This window comes from Bufo bufo, chromosome 6, assembly GCF_905171765.1.
Source record: "Bufo bufo chromosome 6, aBufBuf1.1, whole genome shotgun sequence".
NCBI classification, from domain to species: domain Eukaryota; kingdom Metazoa; phylum Chordata; class Amphibia; order Anura; family Bufonidae; genus Bufo; species Bufo bufo.
In genome coordinates this window covers 104,877,723-104,891,788 of record NC_053394.1, presented here as the reverse complement: position 1 = coordinate 104,891,788, position 14,066 = coordinate 104,877,723, and the positions used below count along the sequence as shown (strand labels likewise).

Sequence of the window (14,066 nt, the reverse complement as noted above, 5' to 3'; positions counted from 1 at the left end):
CATGTTCTATCACAGATCAGAATATGTCTGCAAAATGCAGACTTTGGACACACTGAAGTCAATGGGTCTGCAAAAAAAATTATGGACCGCCCGTATTTTGCACATCTGCAATTTGCGAACCACAAATCAGATCCGGTCGTGTGCATGAGGCCTTAGAATGTTCATCTTCTAGAGTGATGGAAAACTGCTAGAATATGCCATCATGTCATTGGTGGAGGGGACCCGACTTCTGAGAATTAAGAGGCCGGAGTACTGCCTCCCCTGCACAGTGGTGCCCCAGGGCATCGGTTCTGCAGGGACCTACATGATGTTCCCTTTTATTTCAATGAACCCGTGCTGTATTTCCCTGCACTGCAGATGACTGGACATACTGTCGTGCAGGGAAGAACAGCGAACAGGACTGCAGCTTCCTCCTTGTTAGGAATGGTGGGAGTCCAATAGGTTTGACACCCACAAATGAGGGTGATTTTATATCTTAAAGTTATATCATCACTTCATAATATGGAACAACTATTTAATAGCAGCTAATTAACTATACATGGGACTCAATCATGAATTTGCTCATGAGGAGACAGCACTCTGTTCCACCTCTATACGCTGCAGCCATCAAACATCAGTGAAGGGGATGTCCATCAACACAGCAAATTCATAACCATGAGATGCTGTATTCTTTATCGGTCATTAACGAATAGCAAAATGTATTTGTGCAATTTGTTGTAATATCCCAGCAGACCTGTCACTGTAATAAGTCCTCTTGATCTAGGACAGCATACCCGGGTGACAGATCTGCTTTAATTAAATCCAAATCCAAGCACACCAACAGAAATAAAGAATGCTCACTGTAATTTTGGTAGCTTTGTTGAGGACGTTCACCCATTCCACTAGGTCTTGCTGATCATTGGCCTGTAGAAAGTATTTCCTCATGCCGGCATTTATTACTGTAAGAAAACAGACATATAAGATGTAACAGTATCAGTGCTGATTCCACATATATAAGCAACTATGTAATATATCTTATTAGAGAAAAGTGACATTTCCTCCCCTTATGAGGCACCTTTTCTCCGCAACCTCCCTCCTGAACTGATCATTCACTCTGAAGTCACTGCTAAAAACAGACAGATAAAACGGATCGTCAGCTCACTGAGAAATCAAGTTACAGGCTGCTAATATCACCCCAGTGCTGGATTCACAGCAGCACTGCTGTTTAGGGTGCATTCACACGACTGTATGTATTTTGCGGTCCGCAAAAAATACGGATGACGCCCGTGTCACATGACTGTTCCATCCGTTTTTTGTTTTTTTTGCGGATCCATTGCAAGAATGCCTATCCTTTTCTGCAAAACGGAAAGGAATAGGACATGTTTGCGGGGCTACGGAATGGACATACGGACGCGGACCCATTGAAATGAATGGGTCCGCATCCCATCTGCAAAAAATGCGGATCGGATGCGTACCAAAAACATGGTCAATGGGGCCTTAAGGTCATACATGCTGCTCGTTTTGGTGTGCTAAAGAGAGACAGGGGAGCAGGATCTCCCCTGTGTATGGGAGACATTATAGCAGCTAATCACTGTCCCTCTTGAAGCTGAGCTCAGTGAAAGCTAACAATTCAGCTGGGGTGGCATGGTGACTTTGGCCCTGACATGTGGTGCAGGAGAAGATTGTAACATTGCAATACAACTGTACATTGCAACATAATCAAAACTACTGGGGTCATGTTGTGATTTGCAAATTGTCATGACCCAAAAAGTCACAAGAAATCCAAGCCTGCAGAATTTCATGGGACTGTTGAGTTGCTGTCATATGCTGTGAAGGATGTTGCAGTCTAAGTCAAAAAATGGTCAGATATAGTTTTATTCCTCATGTATAAATGACCGCTAAGGCTACTTTCAGACTAGCGTTCAGAGAGGATCCGTCTGGTGTCTGCACAGACGGATCCGCTCCTATAATGCAGACGTTTGGATCCATTCAGAACGGATCCGTCTGCATTATAGTTTAGAAAAAATTGTGAAAGTAGTTCAGACGGATCCGTCCAGACTTTACATTGAAAGTCAATGGGGACGGATCCGTTTGAAAATTGAGCCATATTGTGTCATCTTCAAACGGATCCGTCCCCATTGACTTACATTGTAAGTCTGGACGGATCCGTTTGCCTCCGCACGGCCAGGCGGACACCTGAACGCTGCAAGCAGTGTTCAGGTGTCCGCTTGCTGAGCGGAGGCTGAACGCTGCCAGACTGATGCATTCTGAGCCAATCCGCATCCACTCAGAATGCATTGGGGCAGTACGGATGCGTTCGGGGCCGCTTGTGAGCCCCTTCAAACGGAGCTCACAAGCGGAGCCCCGAACGCTAGTGTGAAAGTAGCCTTATTCAGAAAGAGTCACTAAAACGACAAGTATGCTTTAAGGGCACCAGACCGGCAAGTTGGTATAATGCTCATCAGCAACAACCACCATGGTCCTTCTATTCTGAGAACGCTGCAGTTTACTGATGGCACTTGGGGACCGCCACATGGAGAGTCACAGGCGAGTCGTGTGTAACTTCCATTAAAGTCAATGAAAGAAAAGACACGCATGAGTCGTTACACAAAATCAGTCATGTCGCACTGTGACACCCTTGGCAAACATTACATAAAATGTAATGTTAATGGCTGTGCGGCATTGAATGTGCCAGCTGGGGTCCCTACCTGTGGCCCGCCAGCTGCATCCAAACTGCATGTATGATACCAGCCTGAATCTGAACAGTCGTCTGCGGCAGGCACAGTAAACTGCTGTCCTAGAGACCAATGTTGCTGATAAATATTTAACAGGAAGGAATGTAAGGAATGGAGGAAAGAAAGGAAAAAAAAAAAGGAAGTCAGGGGACATGTTGGGATCTGTCCACAAGGGACAAGTCTAGTTTGCTAGCAGACATCGCTGAAATACCCTGGTACCACATATAAAACGGTTACAAGTTAAAATATATAAAAAGTTATTCCCCTAAATGAAGAAAAAGGCTATGTTCACGCAGCCAAATAGCAGGAGCAGAAATCCAAGCCCAACCCTCAGATTTCTGCCACTGATTTTCATTCACACATGACGTGGACCCACCTGAGGATTCAGCCCTATTCAAAGGGACTAATCCACGTGAGGCCACGGTTTACACCTGGAGACTGTGGCAAGTTTTTTTCTCTCTCCAATACAGTTTTCCCATGGAAACCAACAGGAGGCTGAAAACAACCAGGTGTCAATTTATTCATGTATTTTCAGGAGGTAGCAACGTTCCAGCACTGCTATTTCACATGGTTAAACCTCATTCACACTTCAGTGTCCGTGATGTCATCCGTGAAAAGGTGGTCAGTGATGCACCCGTGTCCGTGATGGATCCGTGTGTGGTCTGTGCGTCCGTTTTATGCTGTCCGTGTGTCATCTGTATTTTACTGACACTGCACAGCATCTCTTCCTGATAATCCATGGTTTTCACTGACCCATAGACTATAATGAGCGTGATGGATCCATTAAAGGGGTTGTCTGGGTTCACCCAGGCAGCCCCTCTGACATGAGCATTGGAAAAGTTCATGATCGCGCAGGGCAAAGGCTCTTTTGTTTACAATAACACACTGCCCGGCGTAGGCTTCCGCCCGGCAGGGTGTTCAGCGACATCACAGGCTCTGATCGGCGGGCTTTAGCGCTGCCCTAGCCGTTTTACTGGCTAGAGCAGCGCTAAAGCCCGCCCATCAGTGCCGGTGACGTCACCGGGCTCCCTGAGCAGCCGGAAGAGGAGGCTTCAGCGCTCCTGCAAGGGACCCGGTACGAGTATAAGAAAACGTCACTTCCGGCGAAGAATTTCCTATATGAAAACGGGGCTTCAAAAATATGTGGCAAAGGTAGGACATGGATGTATGTAATATGTATGTCACTCTAGTACCATTACACCAATGTCCCCAATCCCGGACAACCCCTTTAATACGGACAAAATAGAGCACAAAACGTGCTAAAAACACAGACCGTGGTAAAAAACTGATGTGTGAATACACACATTAAAATGAATGGGTACGCGTGCTGTCCACAATGCTACGAAGGCTCGCCCCCGTCCCCGCCTGCCATTGGCTGCTCCCCCTCCCCCCCTCATCCGTGTACAGGGAGAAGAAGCAGCGGCGCCGAGAGCGGGGTAAGTATATTACCTGAGGGGCCCGGCATATTGGGGGGGCTGTTTGAGAAATTGGATAACCCCTTTAAACAAACCTGGGGCACCTCAGAACTCGGCATTGTGTTGTCCCTTCATTATTCCTCTTAGAAATTCATGAAAAAATTGACAACTGGTCCATGAAGGGGTGTGTTGCTGTACAATTGGCTCTGTCAGCACTTGGACGGAGTATGTAGGCATGCCACTCTACTGTTAATGCCAGGTTGTCAATTCAACCATCTTCCAGAAGGAATAACAAAGGGATGGCACAATGCAGAGTTCTAATATGCTCCAAAATGGATATTTCATGGGGGATGCCATTGCTTACTAAAACAGGTATGTCAGGAAAGGTGACAGCTCCTAACCCAGTCTTCACACATAAGGTACTTGAGGAATGGATGTGAGAAACAATGGACCAGAAATGAACTGACCAGACATGGGAGGAAATAAAAGGCTTCTGCCTAAACGAACCAGCGATTAGACCAAAGCAGTAAAATGTCTACGAGTTGAATTTCATTTTCTGATATCAAAGAGCGCTTTCAAATGAGAAGCACTGCTAAATAGAAAAGCCTCCCGATGTCCTCCTCTGCCTTCCTCTCTACTTGTGCAAGAACGTTCAGAAATGCAAAGCACCATTTCCTGTAGACATTCGTTTTTTCCAATGCTCATTTCAAATGAATTCATATGAGAAAACATTAAAGGGGAGTCTGTCACCCGGCTTATGCTGCCCTATCTGACGTGGAAGAGACCTCGATTATGGTGGCATGTCACCTTACCAGGTGCAGTGCTGGAGTCCTTTCAATCATGTGAAAGCCCACTGCCGATTAACAGCATTCTCCCCAATACCATGCATAAGGAGAAAACGGTGCGTCAATGAACGGCCGGCAGGGGAGCAGCTGCATCTGATACACTGGAATTTGATTAAAAAAATTACCGCATATCGAAAATGAAATGACGTTCGACTATAATCAGTGTCTCCGTTACGGCTTTAGGTTGTCCTCAGGCACAAGAAATGCAGATTGTGTCCTCATATAAAAGTATTAGGGACCAAGATGCTGTTCAGCAAACATCCCTCACCTGGATATCCTTTCACTCTGGTCTTTAATTCTAAAATCTTAAAACTGCCATTAGAAGACACTTTGCATTCACTATGGATAAACCCTTTAAAGGCTGTGTCTCCGCTTTGCAATAAGCTAGTTTTTATTCCAGTGCATCTAAAATGAAGCAACTTTCCAATACAAAATAGGGGGCTGACGAATGGTAATATGACTGCAAGATCTGAGTACACGGGTGTCTACGTAAAAGTTGATACTTTTTCATTGTTGAATAAATGGAACAAATACATAGGTTCTGAAGGTAAATGGGCGGAGGTAGGTGACAGCCCCTTTACTGTGTAACCACTTAGGGACCCAGAGATCAGACAGCCCCCCACTGATCGCCTATCCTGAGCACAGAGAGCCCCCCACTGACCGCATTACGGACAAGAACAGGACTGTTCTATTATGGACCAGATGTTCCGTAAAATGCAGAACGCACACGGCCGGTATGCGTGTTTTGTGGAGCCACAAAACATCCATGAGCCCTAAGACAAATAGAAAAGTCCTTTGCACTAAATACTAAACCAGAAAGGCACAATTATTCAGAAGATCTACGAGTACCAAATCGCGGATCCACACAATACAGATACAGGCCGTGTGCATCCTGCATTTTCCCTTCCGCAGGTCCTGCAGAATGTTTCAAATGCCTGTTCTAGTCCACAAAATGGACAAGAATAGGACATGTTCCGTTTTGCGGGGCCGCTGAACTGAGATCATCTTTTGCTGCCCCATTGATGCAAACCAAACATACGGTCGTGGGCACGAGCCCTTAGACCTCATGCACACGCCCATACGGATGCAGGCTGTGTGCCGTCAGCATTTTATTTGCAGACACGTTGTTATCCATGAATCCGCGTTCTGCATTTTATGGACATATGGATGCAGAAAGCACACAAATGATCTGTGTGCTGTCCGCATCCGTAGGTCCGTTCCACAAACGGATAGAACATGTCCTATACTTTTCTGCAAAATGCGGACCATGGACCCATTGAAGTCAATTTAAGATGCTGTCATATGTATTAGGCCTTAATATTAACTGCACTTGACGGTGGCCATTTCAGTAAAGGAGAGTAAAGGCTCAGCGGTGAAGAGAAGAAGCTAGATAGCAAGGAAGCTGCTCAGGAAGAGGGGAGAATGAGGCACATCTATACAGGAAGCTAGAACTTAAAATAACCCATCTCAAGAGGGATAAGACTCTGCAAACGACAGAAACCAGCAGTCAGGATGCTGCTCGTCCACAGCCCGATCAATGGAAGCTTTCTGCTGAGTGACTTGTTCTAGAGGGCACAGCAACTCCAAAAATAGGCCCACTCACTTGCAAACGGCAAGCTCAGATTTTCCAACCATCGGCCTTCATCCAGGAAACCAATGCTGAATATCAGCTGAATCAGACGCACGCTTATTAAGCATCACATTATTTTCTATGCTGTAAGCAGACACCCTATTTATAAAAGTAATTTTTTTTAAATGGGATTCATACGACCGTATAATTTTATCCTCATCCGTACCGCATTTTGCGGAATAGATGCGGATCCATTCATTTCTATGGGTGAATAAAATGTGCGGACAACGTTCAGTATGTGGTCCGCATTTGTGTTTCCACATTTCTATTCCGCAAAAATATGAAGCTTGCACTACTATTGTCCACACAGATCGGTCCGCAGCCCCATTCAAGTCAATGGATCCGCAAATTGCGGATGACATACGGAATGGTTTCCATATGTCATCCGTTTTTTGCGGATCCGTTTCCGTATTTTGGAAGGCCTTAATTCTTTTTTTTCCCCTCTCTCTCTCTCCCATACGAAACACAAACGGAAGTAATTTGTCCGCAAAATGCAGACACACGTTCTGTTATTTGCGGAGCGCAAAACGGAAAGTATTACACACGGTCGTAATGTACCCTAATTCAAAGAGTTCTGTAGACGTGAGACAATTCTCTGTCAAGTGCTGTATGTGCAGATCTATTCCCATCTAGATGAAATGTTATGTGGACTCTCCTTTACTGGGAACACATGCTGTCAAACTAAACCAATGCAGAACAGGACTGGTACAGAATTCCTGTTTTAGGGCTAATATACAGAAAAAGGCACATTTTTAACCCCAGTTAGGCCTTCTGCACACGAATGCACGAACACCGACCGTGGGGCAGCCACAGCGGATCGCGGACCCATTCACTTTAATGGGTCCGCGATCCGGCCGTTCCTCAAAAAGATAGGACACGTTCTTTTTGCGGAACGGAAGTACGGGACGAAACCCCACGGAGCACTCCGTTGTGCTTCCGTAGGGTTCCGTTCCGCATCTCCGGACCCACTGAAGTGAATGTGTCCGCATCCGTAATGCGGAATAGACACGGAACGGTGCCCATGTATTGCGGATCCACAACAAATAAAATCACTGAAAGTGGCCACATACACATATTTGGCTTGTGGGTGAAATATTACGATGAAATATTACGATGAACCTAAATTACACTCTAAGGGTCCATTCAGACATCCGTAGTGTATTGCAGATCCGCACTACACCCGGCCAACACGCCCATATAACTGCATATTCTTGTCTGCAATTGCGGACAAGAATAGGACATGTTCTATTTTTTTCCGGAGCCGCAGAACGGAAGATCGGGGGCTCTCCGCATCCACTCCATCCCCATAGAGAATGAATGGGTCCGCACCCGTTCCGCAATTTGCAGAGCGGATGTGGACCCATTATACTGACGTGTGAATGGAGCCTAACCTTAACAGGTGAACTTAATGTGACCTTCATTAAACCTTTGAATGCACATGTTCAAGTGTTAAAAGTTTCAGTATGTTTTCCACAACTTGCTGTTTGATCCACGAATCGCCCAATAAATTTCCTGGTTCAATTAGAATTGGTATTTAAACAGTCCTCCTCATCATGCTGTTCACATTTTGACATCATGAGACGAAGACGACACCTAACAATTGATCAACAGTACCTGCCATTGTGAGGCTTCAAGTACGATGTTCTCAGGCGGAAGTGGCCACTGAGCTTAGAGTGTCACAGAGTGTCATCAGCAGGTTGTATCGGAGATACAGAGAGACTGGAAGAGTCACAGAAAGGCATAGAAGTGGATGTCCTTTGGCCACATCCCAGACTGATGACTGTTTCATTGTGAACGGTGCCTTGCGGAACCAGATGATGAATGCCACACAACTCCAGGCACATTTAAGGGAGGTGAGAGGCACCAAAGTGTCATGTCAGACCATTAAAAACCGTTTACATCATCATGGTCTGTGTGCTAGATGACCTGCAAGGGTCCCGGACCACCGGCCTCTGTGTTGCATGGGGCAGGGAGCATCTACGCTGGACAATGGACCAGTGGACCTCAATGCTGATCACTGATGAAAGTCGATTCACGCTGAGCAGAAAGGATGGCCACCAATAATGTTGGAGATGTCAAGGAGAGCACTATGCATCAGCCACTGTTGTCACCAGACGAGCCTTTGGAGGTGGTGATGTTACAGTGTGGGCAGGTGTGTCTAGTCAATACAGAACTGCCCTACACTTTGTGAATGGTACAGTGACAAGCTCATACTACTTGAATAACATGAATCCAGTCATTGTGCCTCTGCATGAACAACACAGGCCTAAGGCTACTTTCACACCTGCGTTAGGTGCGGATCCGTTCGGTATCTGCACAGACGGATCCGCACCTATAATGCAAACGCTTGCATCCGTTCAGAACGGATCCGTTTGCATTACCATGAACAAAAAAAATAAATAAAAAAAAAATAAATTCTTTTTTTTTTTTTTTTTTTGTTCATGATAATGCAAACGGATCCATTTTGACTTTGACTTTCAATGTAATGTGGGACGGATCAGTTTGAAAATTGAGCCATATTGTGTCAACTTCAAACGGATCCGTCCCCATTGACTTACATTGTAAGTCTGGACGGATCCGTTTGCCTCCGCACGCTGCAAGCTGCGTTCAGGTGTCCGCTTGCTGAGCGGAGCGGAGGCTGAACGCTGCCAGACTGATGCATTCTGAGCGGATCCGCATCCACTCAGAATGCATTAGGGCTGGACGGATCCGTTCGGGGCCGCTTGTGAGAGCCTTCAAACGGAGCTCACAAGCGGAGCCCCGACGCTAGTGTGAAAGTAGCCTAACTTTATCTTCATGGGGGACAATGCGCCAGATGATCAAGGTCACATTATTAGGGAACGGCTGCTGGAAACTGGGGGACCTCAAATGGAGTGACCTGCACTTTCTCCAGACCTGAATCCCATTGAAAACCTATGGGATCAGCTGAGTCGCCGTGTAGAGGCTCGTAACTCTGTGCCCCAGAGCCTCAATGACCGGAGACCCGCCTTGTTACCATGGGCATTAAAGGGCATCTGTCAGAAGATTTGTACCTATGAAACTGGCTGACCTGCTGACATGTGCGCTTGGCAGCGGAAGACATCTGTGTTTGATTGACAGGGCCAGGCATTGTAAACATGCCTGCCTGGACCTGCCAATCAAAGTGGAGAAGATACAGCAGTTGCAGAGAGAGCTGAGCCTCTAGGTGTAATGGCAACTCCCCGTGGCTCCTAGAGGCTAATTTGCATATATTAAAACATAATTTCTCTCAGCAATGCGGGCACATATGAACATGGGACCAACACAGATGCCTTCAGCTGCCAATCTCACATGTAACAGGTCAGCCAGTGTCATAGGGACAAATCTGCTGACAGATGTCCTTTAAAGAGAACCTGCCACCGGGATTTTGGGTATAGAGCTGAGGACATGGGTTGCTAGATGGTCGCTAGCAGATCCGCAATACCCAGTCCCCATAGCTCTGTGTGCTTTTATTGTGTAAAAAAACTGATTTGATACATATGCAAATTAACCTGAGATGAGTCCTGTCCCTGACTCATCCCACATACAGGACTCATCTCAGGGTAATTTGCATATATATCAAATCGTTTTTTTTACACAATAAAAGCACACAGAGCTATGGGGACTGGGTATTGCGGATGTGCTAGTGGCCATCTAGCAACCCATGTCCTCAGCTCTATACACAAAATCCTGGTGACAGGTTCCCTTTAAAGACAACAAACTGCATAAATGACATTCTAAGGCAAAAGGTCATTAATGCCCACAGCACCCAAAGGACAGGTCATCTCTGGTTGCTATGGACAATCTGACACTTTAGCGCATCCCCCAAATAGCACCTGATGTTAGGGCACCTATATAATGTCTATACACCAGAGGGCTTATCAGCATGTATACTTATGCCTTAAGGTCCCTTTGCTCTGGCCGAGCATTGGCCAAATAATTACTAACAAGCGTTCATAGGAACGCTCGTAAGTGAATATCTGCTGGTGTAAAGGTGCCGCCAATTTCCGATGAACGAGCAAAACACTCGTTCATCAGGTAATATGATCGTTTGTGCGGTCACCTAAATAATCGTTTGCCGGCGGCAGATCGAGATGTCTAATCATGGTCTGCTGACGGCAAATCATCATTTTGTATGGGGACGAGTGATGGCATTAGTGATCGCTCCTCCCCATACTGTGGAGGAGATTGTTGCATGTAAGGCCTCCTGCACACGACCGTTTTTTTCCCCCGTTTACTGGCCGTTTTTTGCGTTCCGTATACGGAACCATTCATTTCAACGGTTCCGCAAAAAAAACGGAATGTACTCCGTATGCATTCCATTTCCGTTTTTCCGTTCCGTTTAAAGTTAGAACATGTCCTATTATTGTCCGCAAATCACGTTCCGTGGCTCCATTCAAGTCAATGGGTCCGCAAAAAAACGGAACACATATGGAAATGCATCCGTATGTCTTCCATTTCCGTTCTTTGCGGAACCATCTATTGAAAATGTTATGCCCAGCCCAATTTTATCTATGTAATTACTGTATAATGTATATGCCATACGGAAAAACGGAACGGAAAAACGGAAACACAACGGAAACAAAAAACAGAACGGATCCGTGAAAAACGGACCTCAAAACACTGAAAAAGCCATACGGTCGTGTGCAGGAGGCCTAATAGCAGCAGTCCCCTTCACTGACAAGCAGGCGATTGCCAGGAAGGACTGCTTCCTTCCCGACAATCTGGTATATCTAGCAGTGTTAAGGGGTCTTTAGTATACAGTGTGCCAAAACCAGAGTCATTTTGAATAGAAGATCTGAGCTTTTCAGTAAAGGAGGGCGGCAGATGTCTGCTCCAAATCCTTTTACGTGCGCTAACATCAGGGTTCCTCCGGTCCGGTCACATAAGCCCTTTTAATGATCTTGTAATCAATGTCTCCCTACTCACAACGTAGGATGACGTAAATTAAGACTTACCAAAGCAAAACTCAGCCTTTGGTCGAAGTTTCGTGGCATCGCTCACCTACGTATAAAAGAGGATTGGATAAGACTACCACAATATAAAGGGATCAGCAGTGTAAGGGCATGGCCACACGGTCAGGTTTACTGATGCAGTTTCAGAAGTCAAAATCAGGAGTGGATCGTAAAAGGAGAGAACGTATAAGAGGCAGATATGACCTCATTTTTTAATGCACTCCTGGTATTGGCTTCCAAAACTGCATCAGAAAACCTGACCGTGTGGCCGTACCCTAACTTTTCTTGAAGGAAAACAAAAAAAATAAGGAAATTCTTACCTTTGAAATGTAGGTGAGCTTAAGACACCCTACAGAAGGAGAACCTGCAGGGAGGTTCTGTAAAAATAAAGGAATACATTACAGAAAAGGCATATAAAAAGCTTCAGAAAACAGGAAATCATTCACAGAAAACCACAATCTTCATAGGTTTGAGTGCAGAAAAATATTTATCTATTGAGTAATGAGTACGACATGTCGGCCCCCGGTTACAGCCTGACCACATTAGAACTGAAGTAGGGCCAGACAGCCGGCCCTACAGGAGTGCCACGTGTAATACAACAGTGTCAATGCGCCGCTCACCTGTGGATTGTCCATGTACCATAGCAGACCATTCTGGCTGGTGTCCAAGATGAAATATCTCCTAAGAAACTTGCCGCTGTTCTCGTGTTCCTCGATGTCCAGGAAGCCACAAATGCGATTCTGACGATCCACGTAAGGCATGTCTGGACTGGAACATTACCCTGTGTAAAATGAGGCACAGTAAGGTGATGTAATTCCTAGTCAGACTCAGGCACATGGGCCGCCCTGTGGTCTCCAACCTTCTTACCACGGGAGAACCTCCAAAGGACACTTCAAAATGCAGTGAAAGGGGGCCTAAGGTTCACTCTGCGGATTTGAAAAAACACACCGAAATAAAAATCTGTGTGGAATCCGCTCTGATTTCCTGTACGTTTTTTGAGCTTCCTATTCATTTCAATGGGAGAGTTAGCGCAGATTTCGCCTAAGAGCATACTGCTTTTTTCAAGCTCTGCTTCCCATTGAAATGAATGGGAGTCTTTTTAGAGGCGTTTGTTGATGCGGAATCTGTTCAGGAAAGCACGTGAAAAACAGTGCCAAAAAAACGTTGTGTGAACGATCCCCGAGTCCTGTAAGATGTCGTAACACATCTATAAAGCATTTCATGAAGGACAGAAGTCATCTAGAAGTATCTGCAGAAGTTGATAGATTCCACTTACAAAACCAGATGCTCAATAAAACCGAAGTGACCCAATTAATGACCAACGTCCACGTGATGCATTTATGGGGGATGTGCCATTATAACAAACTTATCCCCTATACTCAGGATAGGGGATAAAGTATCTGATCAGTGGGATTCTGACTGCTGGGGCCCCTGCAGATCACTAGGAAAGGGGCCCTTCGTTTCCCTGTTTGAATAAAGTGGCAGATGTGTGCTGCTGCTTCATTCAACTCTACGGGGCTGCCGGAGATAGCCGAGCTCTTGTACATGGTTATCTCAGACGTCGGCACCCAAGACACTGATCCCAGCATGTTGATGGGTTGTCATGGCAGGGTCCTAACTGCAGCACCCCGGTCTGCCATTTCAGTACACCTAAGAGGCATATGCATTACGCTGATAGGCTGGATACGCTGCGATACAGAAGAACACAAAGTATAGAAACGTATTATATAAAGTGATTGCACCCTAAAGTATAAAAAAAAATTACGTTAATTTTTGATACTTTAAAAAAATTTAAAGTTAATTGGGAGGACGTTACTGCTGAAGACACAGTCATTGGCTGCAGCAGCGTACTTGACAGTGTCCTTACCTGGCCGTAAGTACACAAGCCTGGGCACTGGAAGATGGCAGAACGGGTAAGTAAGAATCTTTCAGTAGGTGATCCTTGCCAAGGACCATAAGTAAATAGTTAATTTAACCCAAGGACCACACAACTTGCTTCACTGCGCATGTGCAACGAATTGAGGTGTACTGTCCTCGGATTAAATGTGTCTGGAGCTGCCGGCTCCTCTCCGGTAATAGACGGGTTCTTTTACTACATAATGCTAAAGGTACTTTCACACTAGCGTTTTTCTTTTCCGGCATAGAGTTCCGTCTTAGGGGCTCTATACCGGAAAATAACTGATCAGTTTTATCCCCATGCATTCTGAATGGAGAGCAATCTGTTCAGGATGCATCAGGATGTCTTCAGTTCAGTCTTTTTGACTGATCCGGATGGAGATAATACCGCAGCATGCTACAGTTTTATCTCTGGCCAAAAATCCAGAACACTTGCCGGAATGCCAGATTTTTTTCCATAGAAATGTATTAGTGCCGGATCCATCCGTGGAAAAAATAAAAAATAAAATGCTGGATCCGTTTTTCCGGATGACACTGGAAAGACTGATCCGGCATTTCAATGCATTTGACTGATCAGTCTTCAAATGCTATCAGTTGGTATACGTTCTGACAGA

The 14,066-nt window shown here is 45.6% G+C and overlaps 1 protein-coding gene across 3 annotated transcripts in view; it reads right to left on the bottom strand.

The window, feature by feature from the left end:
- Positions 1-14,066, bottom strand: part of PLEKHA1 (pleckstrin homology domain containing A1) — a 68,454-nt gene that overhangs the window by 15,155 nt on the left and 39,233 nt on the right. For all 3 annotated transcript variants that reach the window (XM_040438040.1, XM_040438042.1, XM_040438041.1), the window contains exons 2-5: positions 12,177-12,337; positions 11,877-11,933; positions 11,560-11,605; positions 841-938 (exon numbers count right to left, since the gene is read on the bottom strand). In XM_040438040.1, coding sequence (XP_040293974.1) covers positions 841-938; positions 11,560-11,605; positions 11,877-11,933; positions 12,177-12,317 — 342 coding nt within the window. In that variant the 5' untranslated portion in view covers positions 12,318-12,337. The remainder of the gene's footprint in view (positions 1-840; positions 939-11,559; positions 11,606-11,876; positions 11,934-12,176; positions 12,338-14,066) is intronic.